The 15,367-nt window shown below is 44.1% G+C and overlaps 1 protein-coding gene across 2 annotated transcripts in view; it reads right to left on the bottom strand.

Moving 5' to 3' along the window:
* Positions 1-1,598: 1,598 nt before the first annotated feature.
* Positions 1,599-15,367, bottom strand: part of Dlgap5 (DLG associated protein 5) — a 34,163-nt gene continuing 20,394 nt past the window's right edge. For both annotated transcript variants that reach the window (XM_028873518.2, XM_037208595.1), the window contains 7 exons: positions 14,892-14,984; positions 10,083-10,302; positions 8,165-8,348; positions 5,400-5,460; positions 4,183-4,390; positions 3,181-3,227; positions 1,599-1,964 (listed from right to left, as the gene is read on the bottom strand). In XM_028873518.2, coding sequence (XP_028729351.1) covers positions 1,824-1,964; positions 3,181-3,227; positions 4,183-4,390; positions 5,400-5,460; positions 8,165-8,348; positions 10,083-10,302; positions 14,892-14,984 — 954 coding nt within the window. In that variant the 3' untranslated portion in view covers positions 1,599-1,823. The remainder of the gene's footprint in view (positions 1,965-3,180; positions 3,228-4,182; positions 4,391-5,399; positions 5,461-8,164; positions 8,349-10,082; positions 10,303-14,891; positions 14,985-15,367) is intronic.

The following is a 15,367-nucleotide window of genomic DNA, read 5'->3' as shown; positions in this document are numbered from 1 at the left end:
GAGAGATGGCTCAGAGGTTAAGAGCACTGGCTGTTCTTCTAGAGGTCCCGAGTTCAATTCCCAGCACCCACATGGTGGCTCACAACCATCTACATTGATTGGGCTCTGATTCTCTCTTCTGGTGTGCATGAAGACAGGTCACTCATATACATTAAAACAAAAACAAAACAAAAAAAAGCAAGGATTTGCAGTCAACACCTGAAGGAACAAGATCATGCAGAGAGCTTGCTCTCTCCTTCCGCCATGTAGGGTCCAGGCATCAACCTCAGGCCAAGCTTGGTTCCCTTAGCCGTCAGGCAATCTCACTGCCCTGGAACTTTGCATCATGTGGAGTATTTGTTCACTGTGTAAGGATGTGTTGCTGTGATTGGTGTAATAAAAAGCTCAACAGCCAATAGCTAGGCAGGAGAGAGAGGCAGGACTTCTGGGGACAGAGAGGACTCTGGGAAGAAGAAAGGTGGAATTGCCAGCCAGACTTGGAAGAAGCAAGATGGGCAATATGGAGGTAATACCATGTGGTGGAATATAGATTAATATCAATAGGTTAATTTAAGTTATTAGAGCTAGTGGGTCCAGCTCAAGCTAATGGTGAAGCTTCCATAATTAAGAGGTCTCTGCGTAGGGGGGTGGACTGGGGGGAAGGGGAGGGGGGCGAACAAGGGAATCCGTGGCTGATATGTAGAACTGAATGGTATTGTAAAATAAAATAAAATAAAATAAAATAAAAAAAGAAGTCTCCGCGTTGTTATTTGTGAGCTGGTGGCCGACAACAAAGTTCACGACACATTAGTTGACTGTTAAATCAATCTTCATCTTTTGGTAAGAGGCATTCCATGAACATTCCTTTGTGCAAACATCTTATGTAACCTTCCAATAAGTTGCTTGGACTTCATAATAAACACCATCTTTCTCAAATGGCACAATCACATCTACTTCTGACATAAAAGGTAGATTGAGCTTTCTCTTTTGAAAATGTCTAATCTTAAAAGATAACCTACAAAGTTCCTATTGCAGAATGTCTTCTTCCAATCCTCGGCTCACACTCAGACCAAAACAACAATGCAGGTCTGGCTATTAGCATTTGTTAGTGCTGCTGTCTGGAGCACTGTGTTTTGTATTTATTTTCTATTGTATGTATGTATGTATGTATGTATGTATGTATGTACGTACGTACGTATGTGTGTGGGGTGGGTAGCATATGCCATGTGAAGTGCCTTCATCTGCTGGGCTGTCTCCCTCCTGAATTAGCACTGTGTTTTATAATCACAAAGCTAAGAGTTTATCAAAGAATAGAGCTGGAGTGATGACTCCGTCAAGAGTGCACACCGCTCTTCCAGGACCTGGCTTCCAGCTCCCACATGAGGTAGCTCACAGCATCCTGTAATTAAGAATTTATTAAGGTGCCCCCCCTCACACCCCCCTCCTTGTCAATGGTAGCTGGCGCTGTTAAAGAGACAATTACCAGAGGCAGCAGGGTTGACCTGCAATAAATGGACTTCATGATCCAGAAAACTTCACCTAAAGGAACAAAGGAAATCAATGCTATTTGCTGTCAACAGATCCAGTTCAAATGAAGAAGTAGAAAATGAGGATGCAGATGCGGATATTGCTTCATGTTTAATATTTTACATAACCTGCATATTTACATGATCACCACTGAAGTGTGTCTGGATGAACATAGGACATTAAAACATCATGTAATACAATGTAGATAGACCAAACAGAAGTGAATACTAATGCGTATTCTTAAATTTTCCAACAATTTAAGAATTATCAGAGAACTAATGATATGAAGGAAAAACCTGTTTAGGGTTGTATTGAAGTTAAAAACCCTCCTGGTGCTCTCTACTTCGGGGTCTCAGCGGTGAGAAGACGATGAGGTCGCCACCAAAGGAGACATATCTGGCGCGGTCTCGCTGTCTGGTCTCTGCCCGTGTGCACGGACTGCTGCTGCTTAGGGCTGGCTGAAGAGCAAACGCAGAGAAGTGTCTGAGTTCACCATCAAGAGCTGCCCCCAATAAACTTCCTGCACTGCCAATTCTTAAGTTTCGTAAATTTCCCTATGTAACAATGAAATTATCAAAAACGCACGACCAGTGTTTCTCTGTGTAGTCCTGGCTGACCTGGAACTCACTCTGTAGCCCAGGCTGCCCTCGAACTCAGAGATCCGCCTGCCTCTGCCTCCTGAGTGCTGGGATTAAAGGTGTGCGCCATCACTGCCTGGATCTTTTCTTTTTTCATACTTTATTATAAAAACTTGAGGGACTGGAGAGATGGCTCAGTGGTTAAGAGCACTGACTGCTCTTCCAGAGGTCCTGAGTTCAATTCCCAGCACCTACATGGCAGCTAACAACTGTCTGTAACTACAAGATCTGACACCCTCACACAGACATGCATACAGACAGAACACCAATGCACATGAAATAAAAATAATTATTAAAAACAAAACAAAAAAACAAAAACTTGAACCATTTGGAAACATCTGGCAGAATCCAAGCCACTTATTTGGTAAGTTTTCAGCTAATTTGTCCTATCAGATTTGAATAGCAAAATGCATGTCAGGGGTTAAGACTATTACAGGGTATAAATATGGAAGCCTTTTCTCAATTAAAAATTTAAAAATACATGTATTTCATGTGTATGGGTGTTCTGCCCACGAAGGCCAGAAGAGGGCGGTGGATGCTCTGGAACAAGAATTACAGATGTGTGTGCTGCCCTGTGGGTGCTGGGACCTGAATCCAGGTGCTCTGGGAGGGCAGCCATTACAGTCGGCCCTCCAGTCCTTTCCCACATTAGAACAGGTAATGGCAAGACATAAATCCTGCACACAAGTGAAAAGGGAGGAGTTTCATTTTATACGAGAAACTGAAATCTCAGTATCACAGAGGGAGAGTTAGTGGCTAGCTTGGTCTTTAGAACAAGACCCTATTCTGAAACCAAACAAAACCAGGATGGGTGAGAAGTTTCAGCAGGTAAAAGGGGTGGCGACTTGAGTTCCATCCCTGGAAACCCCAACTGAAGGGAAGAACTCACTCCCAGAACTTGTCCTCCGACCTCCATACACATGCTGTGCCAGGCTCACACCCACATGGTAACCGTAAGTAAGATAAAAATCAAAAACTTTACAGTTGTAAAAATCTAGAACATACAGACACTTGCCCAATTAAGGTGGGAACTTACTGGATCGAGAGGGTAGAGTTCAGAAGTGACCTGTCTGTGCAACGGTACTGAAAAACAAGAGAAAATCATTTTAAAGAACATTCTACAAACGGACAAAGCTTTAAAAGATAGGGAAAACTACAATCAAATGCTAAGACAAAGCCATGCCCAGCTATTTTTTAATGCAATTAGATTTCTAGGTAAAATTCTTACGTTAAGTATAGGGGTGGCCAGGCGGTGGTGACACATGCCTCTAATCATAGCCCTCAGGAGGCAGGGGCAGATAGATCTATATGAGGTCCTGCACAGCAGGTCTACACAGCAAGTCACAGGCCAGCCAGGGCCACCTAGTGAGATCCTGTCTCACACAAAAGAAGTAAGTCCAGGTAAAGACATGAAAAGTCTGCACAGCTGTAACATTGTACCGTCCCTTGGGTCTCCAGCAGACCTGAGAACAGCATCACAGAACAGGAGACGAGGCCCTCATCATACTGTAACACAAATGTGAGGCCCAGTCCCCTTTACAGAATAACCACAGCACATAAGAAGATAGAAACAGGCATTTGGGAGGAAAAATGGAGGATTTTGAAGACAGTTTTGGGGATATGGGCAGAAGAAGGGAACTGAAGGAATTTTACTGACTGTGTGGACTCCCAACCAGGTTTCACACTAATGCCCCTCATCTCCAGTGTGGACCAGCACCTGTCTCTCAAGCCTCGGGTCAGAAGCACCGGACTCTTTCTGTCGTTTTGAGACAGGGTTTCACTGTATTGCTCATGCTGGCCTGGAATACCATGTGTAGGACAGGCTGGCCCTGAACTAGTAGTAATCCTCCTGCCTCTGTTTTGGTCCACCACACCTGGTTGAAGAACAAAGTATTCTGAAACTAGTTTGCATGATATTTCCAGTGAGCCTCTAATATTTTAACCTACATCATGAGAAACTACTTCTCAGAATTCTATGACAATCACACCTTCGTCTAATTTGTTTATCCAGGCTTCGCTGTATCTGAGAAAACTTTACCTGACTGGGACACTTCGACTTCTTCCTGTGAAGAGGCACTTCGTGAGGGGGAGTTTTTCTCAGGATTACTCATCAGCACATCTTGGGAGCTGACTTTAGAATGCAGCTCGGCACCTTCCACATCGGAAAGTGCCTCTGTCTGCTTAGTGTCATCGGCCACTCCACCAGCAGGAGAACAATCCATCGCGACATTCATCTTATTTACATCCTAGAGGTAAAAATGGGCACCATAGATTCCAATTATTCATAACTGGAACAAATAAAAAAGTCTTACTGCTGTGATATGTAAGAAAGAAAAAAAAAAAAAACAGAAGGCTGACATATTGAAAAGTCTAAAGAATGCTGGGCAGAGGTGGTGCATGTCTTTAATCCACGAACTTTAGGGGGCAGAGGCAGGTGGATCTCTGTGAGTTCCAGGCCAGCCTGGTCCACAAAGAGCTCCAGAACAGCCGGGGCTGATGAACAGAGAAACCCTGTCAAAACAGCAACAAAAAACCATAAAAAGTCTAAAGAACACTGAACCCTACTGTCTCGTTTCACATCTCAAAGAACTGATAGGAATGAAGGCAGGCTGCTCTCAGCAAGCACCTGCATCCAGCTCAAAGATGGGCAAACTTTTTTTGTGAAAGAAAAGTAAATTCACGAGAGCAAATGGGGCCTGGTGGCAGCAGACTACAGTGCTTCCCAGGATGCTGGCACAGAGGTCCCGGGACACGCCTGCCAGGCCTACAAAGTGAAAGAAGACACACATAACACACAGACGCGCACAGCCACGTCAGCAACCTCTTCCAGAGGATGAGAATGTGATTCCCAGGACCCACACGGCAGCTCACAATCTTCTGTAATTCCATGTGCAGGAGACTTGACACCCATTTCTGACCCCACAGCACTACATGCACACAGGGCACAGATACACATATGTAGGCAAAACATTTACACACAAAGTAATTCAAAACACTTAAAAAGAGGCCGAAGATTGCTGGCCCTTGCCCTAATTCACAGGTTCTACATTCACCTTGATGTGGCCTGAGGAATACCAAGAGAGGTGCGTTTCAAACCACCCAAGGGCTATTCAGATGAGAATGATGACTGCATGATTCACGTAGACTTCCAATACAAGTTTTGTTATTTTTTTCTTCCTTTCTTTGAGTTACTTCCTGTCTGACACAAATATATGACACCCTTGGCTACCTACCGCCACCTTGCAATAGACTTACATGCTCTATGGCACTTGAATCTTGCTCTCCAGGACTCGAAGTGTCTTCCACTCTGCTGGACCTGAAACAGACAGTGATTATACTCCAATAATCAAGCATATCACAGTCGTTCGACCTGTGCTTTGAGTCCAACCTTCATGGAGGGTGTTAGCTTGCCTAATGAGGTCAGAGATAGAGCCTGGCCCAAGAGCCTGCCTCAGCTGTACAGACTGGTTACAGTTATTGCCTGACGGCTCACAGGTCCTCTTCCTATGCCAATTACTCAGCCGAATACGGCTCCCCCTGCAACGCTGAATCGTAGCCAAATCCAGAGCCACATAACCAGGGTCAAGATGAGGCTGACCTCTGAAGCAGAGCAACTCAATTATTGTGTGGTCAGATTTGCTTTGTTTTTCATGAAAGAGTCTTGCTATGTAACCCAGGCTGGCTTCTCAATGTTCCTCCCTCAGCTTCCCAAGTGCTGGGACTACAAATGGGACCATGCTGTCTTCAAGTCGGCTACATTACTTTAGTATAATTCAATATATTCTAATCATAATGACGTTTAGACCAGATCTGGGTATGCATGGGCCCACAAACATTCAGACACAATATGCATACATAAGAATGTCATTTAGAAGAACAAAGTATAGGGCTGGCAGAGGACTTGCCTAGCATGTGTGAGGCCATGTGTTAAACCCAGCACCACCAAAACAAACAAAACCTGAGGATGCCACAACAAAACTCATCTTTTTGTATGTTAATAAAACACAAATTAGGATATTTATCTGTCATAATCTCTTTGGAGACCCACGAGATGGTTCCCTGCCACCAAGTCTGATGACCTGAGTTCAACCCCTAGAACATGTTGGGAGGAGAGAACTGATCCCTGAAAAGCTGTGCTCTGGCCTCCACACACCATGACATGGCATGAATGCATGAATCCACACGTTCAAAGTGAATAAACAGAATGTTAATTTCCATCTTTTAAAAGTTTGTTTTAAAAATAGTCTCTTCTGGAGAGATGGAGTTTGTTGTTCTTACAGAGGGTGGGAGTTTGCTTCCCATGTTGGTCAGCTTATAATTGCTTGTAACTCAGGCTTCAGGAAACCTACAACTCTCTTCTGCACTCTGTGGGACACACACACACACACACACACACACACACACACACACACACACACACACACACACACACGGTCTTTGCAGGTATCTAAACACACATGAAGCATACATGTAACATATACACACAGAAATAAAAATCAATCTTTTTTGGGGGGGTGGGGTGGTTCAAGACAGGGTTTCTCTGTGTAGCCTTGGCTGTCCTGGAACTTGTTCTGTAGACCAGACTGGCCTGGAGTCACCTGCCTCTGCCTCCCGGGTGCTGGGATTAATAAAAATGAATCTTGAAGAACAACTTATTGCAAAGTTGTTTATTTTCAAGATAGCTTCTTGAAAGACATTTGCAAGGAACATTTGAAAGAGTTAACTGTATGTGTGTGAAGGCCACACTGCACAAGGGAGATCCGAGTGACTGGCAGCAGTGAGCTCTCTTTTCCCCCTTTATGTCGTTTGTACAGACCCAACTCAGGCCACGGCCTGCAAATCAAGCACCTTTACCCACGGAGCCATCTTGCTGGCCCCAGATTCTCATTTCGAGGGGACAAATACTTATGAGTCAAATGCTATTACAGATCTTCCTAACACAGATAATAATCATAAGTTATACAAAGTAACATGAAAATAAATTGGTAGTTTACAAAACAGATTTTTATAATACCAAAAGCATTTTTGTAGCCCTAAAGGCTAACAATGCTTTCGTGTATACTGGAAATTTAGAAAGACTTTATCAAATAGTTCAGAACGCTCATGAACTTCGCCTACTTTCACTCGCACGGCCTGCCTCCCCACACCCCCTTAGTGATATTTTTTGCAATGACGAGTGTTCAACACTTTCCAAAGTTCAGATTAGTTCATAAGCCCAATAACCTTGTTTAGACATCAGATTACAATTTTATTTCCTACTTGTTTAAAATCCCTTTCCCCATCAGATGGGCTGTGCATTTATGAACCGTTATTAGATTATTTCGATGCATTTGTGGAGAGGTGACATTCCTATGGATCCATTTTGACCAACTGCAAGTGGCATTTCATTAAGATACCATTTAACTTTCCTCACTGGGCACCTGACATGGCTGCTGCATGGGCGGGCACTAGTTAACAACCTAAAGTGACATCTAGGTCGTCTGCACACACTGGCTACTTCCTATACAGACCAGTGTGACAGTAGGTGCCTCTCGAGCACCCCAGAAGCAGCAGACTGTCGTCAGTCCTGCTCTGGAGATGAGGAGAGTGAATCTCACTTAACTAACATGCCCCCAGTTTTCACAGCTGGCCAGTCATGTGGCGGGTCTTGAGCTCAGCTCTGCTAAATACCAGGACAGCACTCTGCTTTCCTCTCCCTGTACTGCGCCATCCACTCTGCCCATCTAAACGTGACCACTGACCAACTCTGATCTCTCTGCTTTCTAAGACAGGCTGTGCCTCTGTCTTAGGCTGGCCTCAAGCTCCTGGTTAAAGCATCACTCCACCTGTCTCCTGAGTGGCCAGGATTACCACCACCAAACTTGCTTCTGACTGAAATCTCAGTGAGAAAAGAGCAAGTCTAGCCTACGTGTTACAGGTCATCCATCTGTGAAACGTCTGTCACATTTTACCAGCTTAACCCTGAGAAAGGACAGTTACTACCGGCACCGTTAACCCTGTAATGCGCAGTGAAGAGATACCTGCTTTCGAGGATGTCCGGAAACAATGTCTTAGCGACACTTTCACTCTTGCTGCTGTGAGGATCAGGATTCTCCAGCGAAACCCTTTGATTCGGAAGGTCCCCTGCTGCCCCACTCTCAGGAACGACTCTGCTGGCAGACTTAAGTGCTCCAAATCTCTGAGAACGACGTTCAGAAGAAAGTGCTAGAAAAAGAAAGTAATCTCCATAGCAAAAGTCCTTTCATTCACTTCTTGTTCAGCAAGGCAATGCAAATCTTAACCAGGCCTTCTCTTGTCAACATCGGACAAGTGCCAGGGACTTCCTTTGAAGAATTATTGCTTAGACAGCGTGTCCCTTTGCTATCCATGCCTACAATGTTACAGAACTGCTCTTAAAAGGTTTGATGTTGACAGGCAGCAGTGGTGCACGCCTTTAATCCCAACACTGGGGAGACAGAGCCTGTTGGATCTCTGTGAGTTCAAGGCCAGCCTGGGCTATAGAGCGAGATCCAGGACAGGCACCAAAACTACACAGAGAAATCGTGTCTCGAAAAACCAAAACCAAAACCAAAACCAAAACCAAAACCAAAGAAAACAAAAAACAAAAACCCCACTAGCTGCTCTCCTAGAGGAACCAGGTTTGACTCCCGGCACCTCCTGGTGCTTCACAACAGCTGTAACTCCAGGCCCTGGGGATCTGAGGCCCTCTTCTGGCTTCTGCAGGCACCAGGCACACACACGGTGCGGATAACCATGCAGGCAAAGCATCTATGTACATAAAACACTAAACCTTAAAAAATAAAAAGAGGGGCAGCTCTGACAATTGAGACAACAGTGAGAATATTTTAGAAGGTATAATGCAATTAGCAAGTGAGCGAATCCTTAGCTAACCCAAATGAATGCTTGAGTCAAGAGTGTCAACCTGGCTGGAGTGAATTCCAGGACAGCCAAGGCTACACAGAGAAACCCTGTCTTGAAAAACTAAACAAAACAAAACCCCAGTTTGAATATTAATTATAATAAGTTCCTTTGATTATTTTGTAAAGCAGAATATTTCCTGGAAGGTTGAGGCACAGGCTGTATCCTGATGTAGTTACCAGATATAGCCAAAAAACAGGTTACTACACGGAAACAAGTGAATATTTATACATGAATTGTTGAGACACTCAGCTTTTTCCCATCAGCACTTGGATGGCTGGTGCCAGAACCAGACAGTCCCAGCAGGAGGTGAGAAAGCGATCTCAAGTGGAGTGAGCAGGTAGTAGCATACAGAAAAACAGTTGAATTCAGTGATATGAAGTGGGACCTGGTGGGACAAGCCCAACACCCCAGCCTCCCCAGAGGCAAAGGCAGGAGGATTTGAACAAGTTCCAGGCCTCCATGAGTTCAAGGACAGCCTGGGAAACATAACCAGACCTTGTCTCAAAGGAGAGAATTTCAAAAAGGGAGGCTATCACTCAGTGGACAAGTGCTTGCCTAGCTTACTTATGCAAAGCTGAGTTTGATCCCAAGAATCTCAATGAACAGCAAACAAAATGCAGCCATGTACAGGTTTCTACCAAGGCAGCTTGGGTACCTCCCCATCTCTCATGGGGAGAGGCAGGCTGCAGTCAGCTGGACTGCTCAGGGAAGAGCAAAGCCCAGGTCCAATTTCTTTTGCATCTGAATTCTAACCTAACTTGTCACAGAACCTACAGACTGGGATTACATGGCAGTAGCAGCTATGGAATCTTTTGGAAAACACAAACATGATCTTAAAAGATAAATCACACACAAGCCAATCTGATCACACCTCTCAAAAGGTGATTTGCACGCACATAGTCTATTTTCTAGAAATCGGTGCACTTTCATCTTTTCACGTGAAAACTACGTTTCACCTTTTACACAAGCTCCCATTTGGCCCAAATATTTCTCTTAAGTCTCTGCAAAAACACAAACCTGCAAACGACTTGACAGGACTCTCAATCCTGAAAAACCCGGCATCGAACACTATTTTGTCGACTTCCTTTGGTGCTTCCACAGCTGCGGCTGGGGCATGCTCCTCCTGCTTCAGTCTCTCTCTCATCGCATTTTTGATGGCAGCGAGACGATTTCTAGCCGCCATCCTTCCATCGTCATCCTGTTTTGCCTTGCTCGTTCTGGCAGGCACAATTTTTTTCTGCAGAGAGAAACAGTAGTAATTTAAGGTGACATCACCATGCTTTTCCTGTTCCTTTGGTACTGAGGACCAAACATTACCATCTGTGGTTTGATGCAGCTGGCCCCCATAAGCTCACAGGGAGTGGCACTATTAGGTGTGGCCTGTTAGAGTGGGTGTGGTCTTCTTGGAGGAAGTGTGTCACTGCGGAGGTGGGCTTGGAGGTCTCATACATGCTCAAGCCACACCCAGCGACTCAGACCACTTCCTGTTGCTTGCAAGTCAAGACGTAGGACACTCTGCCCCTTCTCCAGCACCATGTCTGCCTGAACGCCGCCATGTCCCACCATGACGATAATGGACTGAACCTCTGACACTGTAAGCCAGCCCCAATTAAATGTTTTTCCTTTATAAGAGTTGTCGTGGTCATGGTGTCTCTTCACAGCAACAGAAACCCTAATACACCACCTTGAACACTACCATTCTCTTCCTGTTCCTTTGGTACTGAGGTACATGGCAGGAAATCTTTCTACCACTCAAGTAAGTCATTAGCCCTTTATAACTTATTTTCTGACAGTCTCACTAAGCTGTCCCAGCTGGTCTTGAATGCACACCCACTCTGACCTTAGGACCAGTTGAGATTAAAGACCGGCATCCCCACACCAAGTTTCACCCTGTGTGGTGTGGCGGTTTGAATGAGAATGGCCACCAAACGCTCACGCATTTAAATGGTTGGTGCCCAGCTAGTGGAACCATCTGGGCAGAATTAGGAGGTGTGGCCCTGTTGAAGTAGGTGTGACTTTGTTGGAGGAGGTGTGTCGCTGAGGCTGGGAGGCTGGGAGGCTTCCTAAGCCTGCACGGGGCCTCTTTCTCTCTCCTCCTGCTACCTCTGGATGGAAAGCTCTCAGCTACTGCTCCAGCACCTTGCAGATTTGTTTTCCTCCACGATGACCATGGACGAACCTTCTAAGAGTGTAAGCAGGCCCCCAACTAAATGCTTTATATGACTTGCCTTGGTTATAGTGTCTCCTCACTAAGACATTTGGTTTAAAAAAAAAAAAAAGTTCAGTTTTTGTTTTGGTTAAGAACCTCATTGTAGGGCTGGAGAGATGGCTCAGAGGTTAAGAGCACTGGCTGCTCTTCCAGAGGTCCTGAGTTCAATTCCCAGCAACCACATGGTGGCTCACAACCATCTGTAAGATCTATGAGATGTGGTACATAATAAATAAATAAATAAATAAATAAATAAATAAATAAATAAATAGAAAGAACCTTATTGCACCGGGTGGTGGAGGCGCACGCCTTTTGTTCCAGCACTCGGGAGGCAGAGGTAGGCAGATCTCTGTGAGTTCGAGGCCAGCCTGGTCTACAGAGCGAGCTCCAGGACAGGCACCAAAACTACACAGAGAAACCCTGTCTGGAAAACAAAACAAAGAAAAGTACCTCATTGTGTGGTACAGGATGGTCTAGAGCTCCCTCATCTAAAAAATAAAACAAACAAACAAAAAAAACCAGGAAGAAAACAGCACTGAGGAGGAAACAGGAAGTGATATGGCTGGGTGCAGAGAGGAAGTGAAAAGCAGAGTAGAGACAGGAGCTCCGCCCCCTCAGTCTGAGGTTTCCTAGAGGTAAGAAGTCTTTCTAGTGGCTGGCTGCTCTGCTTCTCTCATCTTTCAGCTTTCACCCTGATATCTGACTCTGGGTTTTTAGAATTAGAATTCGTGCTACAGAAAACTGTTGGAATACAGTCCAGGAATGGAGTGAGGAAAATTCTGAATGCTTGTAAGAACACTCCAAAACATTCACGTGACCTGTTTCCGCAGAACACAGAATTGTTCTTGGAATGTGTTTTGTGCTCCTCAAAGGTGTAGCAGATAGAGGTGAGTTTACTTCAGATTTCTAATTATTGCTTGATGTTGTATTCAAGTAAATGTTTAAATGATCCTTTATATTCCTCTCTGGAAAAACATGTTTTACCACCTGTGACTTATCCTTGTGATTTTTTTTTTTTTTTAGATTTATTTATTATGTATACAGTGTGTATGACTGCAGGCCAGAAAAGGGCACCAGATCTCATTACAGATGGTTGTGAGCCACCGTGTGGTTGCTGGGAATTAAACTCAGGACCTCTGGAAGAACAGTCAGTACTCTTAACCTCTGAGCCATCTCTCCAGCCCCCTTATCCTTGTGATTGTATACAGCTTGAACTCATATGAAATTTACTCATGTGACCTTTTTTTTTTTTTTCCCCGAGACAGGGTTTCTCTGTGTAGCTTTGTGCCTTTCCTGGAACTCACTTGGTAGCCCAGGCTGGCCTCGAACTCACAGAGATCCGCCTGGCTCTGCCTCCCGAGCGCTGGGATTAAAGGTGTGCGCCACCACCGCCCGGCTCATGTGACCTTTCTTAATCCTCGGAGAATAGTGTTAAAGGCTCTGAATAAAGTTGGCTATTGCACGGGACTTTAATCTACCTCATTTATGGACTCCATTCTCCTAAGTTCCACTGCCTGTAGAGCAGTGACGAGAAATATGTAACTAAAATTGAGAGGATATACACCCGATGGCATGGCGATGCCATTCTTCTGAGACAGGAAAACAGTTCACGGAAATGATTTTACTAAAGATACTCTGAGATAACGGTGTGCAGAATTTGAGCTTGAGCAGTAACTTTTGTGTGCAGTACAGATTTGGGACACGTGGCTGGAGAGATGGAACAGCACTTGAGGAGCTGAGACATAGTAAAGATGTCTGACCAGGCAAGCTGGTTGGTTTCAGTGTAATAAGGTTAGATCTCGAACACATTTAAAGAGGGAGTAACAAATAAGACTGATAGACTGAGGGAAATGTATAGGAGTTAAGGGTGTGTCAAAGTATAGGTAAGAGATTAGTTTTATTTGATTAACAGTAGCCTTAAGGGCTTGGTGTATAGCTCAGACATAAACCTCCCCCAACCAACCAAACTGTAGCCTAAAACAAAGTAGGAGAGAGACATCTGGTGGTCACAGGCAGAATTACAACTCTTATACGATACAGCCACTGATACTACTTTCAGATCTCAACAATAAGAAATACCCACAGGATGTCAGGAGCAGCATTGCAACAATCCCATTATCCTGGAAGCTGAGGAAGGAGGATTCCATGTTTGAGTTCAGGCTGAGATACATAGTGAGACCCATCTCAAAAACATTTATCATTGTCTTAGTACCTTAAATAAATAACATCCTTTATTTTATAGAGGATTTGATATTTATTCAACCACCTAATCATTCCCCTCAGATCCTTGGAGTGAGACTTCATTGGGGAAAATAAGGTTTCTTTTAATTCTTTATCACTTTGCTCTGCTAAGATGGAATTCAGAACCTCTTTGTTTGCATAACACACTATAAAGTATGAATCAACCTGAGTTTATAAACTAAGTGTTCTTCCAACATCATAAGGAAAACTGACAATTTAATAAGGCAAATGTCCATCTGAAGCGTAAGAAAAACAGACTTTAAAAAAGATCTTAATGTGTACATGTGTGTGTCTGTATGAGACTGTGCATGAGTGCAGGTGTCCCCGAGTCCAGAAGAGAGCATCCACCCCCAGAGCTGGCATCATAGGCCACTGTGAGCTACCCTGTGTGTGTGCAAGAAAGAACTAGTGCTCTTGACCCCCTAATGGACTTTTATTAGACTGACAAAGCATGTTTTACAGGAGAATAGAAAACCTTATAAGCATAGTGAGGAAGAAATACATAAGATCTTATTACTCTACAGTCCATTACACAAAAAGCTTGTCAACAGTGAAGAGGTGTGATCTGCTCAGTAAGAGCATGAACTGTGGAATACAAAGGCCTGGAATGAAATCCAGCACTACCCTGGGCAAATTATTTAATCTTTCATTTTTCCAACCATAAATTTTAGATATAGCACTCCTCTAAATAGACTGCTATAAAGTTTAAGATGGGACTACTTGGAATTTAGCATAAATAAAACATGAATTACCTACGGCTATTGCAATTACAAAGAAATATATAAATGTAGGAGGTTTGTTATGTTTTGTAAGACACAGTCTTGTTATGTAGCCCTGGCTGTCCTGAAACTTGCTACGGAGCCCATGTTGGCCTTGAACTCATGGTAATCATTCTGTCTCAGCCTCCCAAGAGCTGCTATTACAAGTGTGCCACACCACACCTGTCAACATAGGTGCGGCATTCAGAACAAACCCATGCCCATCTACTCACTATCTAGAAACATACATGTCACCTGGATACCCCAATTCAATCACACATCTCTTCCTTCCCTCTCTTTAGAAACACACATCTTACACTTCATGTTTATTATATCCTTGCTCCCCCCCCCAAAGCAATCAGAATGTAATAAGCAATATATGAAATTTAGTTTGTGAAACAAGAAACCCAAAGCTAAATATTTTCAAAACTTATATGGTAGAAGTAAAGAATCAATGACTCCAAGTTGTCCTCTGACCTCCGCATGTGCTCCATGGCACAACTGGGCCACCACCCACCCACCCACCCACCCACCCGCATAAATACATGTTTTTTGTAAAAAACAAAAACCAGAGAAGAATCTATGCTAGAAATTTGGTTAGAAAATGCACAAACCTACCCGGAGGACTTTTTTGCTTGGATTATTATCGTTTTTCCATCCAGCTTCCTCAAGTTTGATGAGGTTGTTGAATTTTTGGTTTACATCATCTACCTGTTAATAAAAGCACAAGTTCATCCCATTAATGCTATGTTAAAATTGCTACTTTATGACTATAAAATGACTATGTTAAATAAACTGAAAATGGTGACCCAGAACTGGTTAGTTATTACACATAAAATCCTGTGTGTGTGTGTGTGTGTGTGTGTGAGAGAGAGAGAGAGAGAGAGAGAGAGAGAGAGAGAGTGTGAGGGAGGGAGAGAGAGAGGGGGGGAGGGAGAGACGGACGGACGGAGGGAGGGAGAAAGAGAGAGACTGCATGAGTGTGTAGGAGTGGCAAGGTCTTAAGTCACTGTGGGATGACCCACATCTCGCTGCACAGTCCAGGACATACTCTACCTCCCAAATGCTGGGGTTATTCAGCTTAAGTCACTGTA

The sequence above is a fragment of the Peromyscus leucopus genome, chromosome 9 (assembly GCF_004664715.2).
Source record: "Peromyscus leucopus breed LL Stock chromosome 9, UCI_PerLeu_2.1, whole genome shotgun sequence".
Classification (NCBI taxonomy): domain Eukaryota; kingdom Metazoa; phylum Chordata; class Mammalia; order Rodentia; family Cricetidae; genus Peromyscus; species Peromyscus leucopus.
Note: the sequence above shows the minus strand (reverse complement) of the source record. Positions and strands in the feature narration are given on the sequence as shown.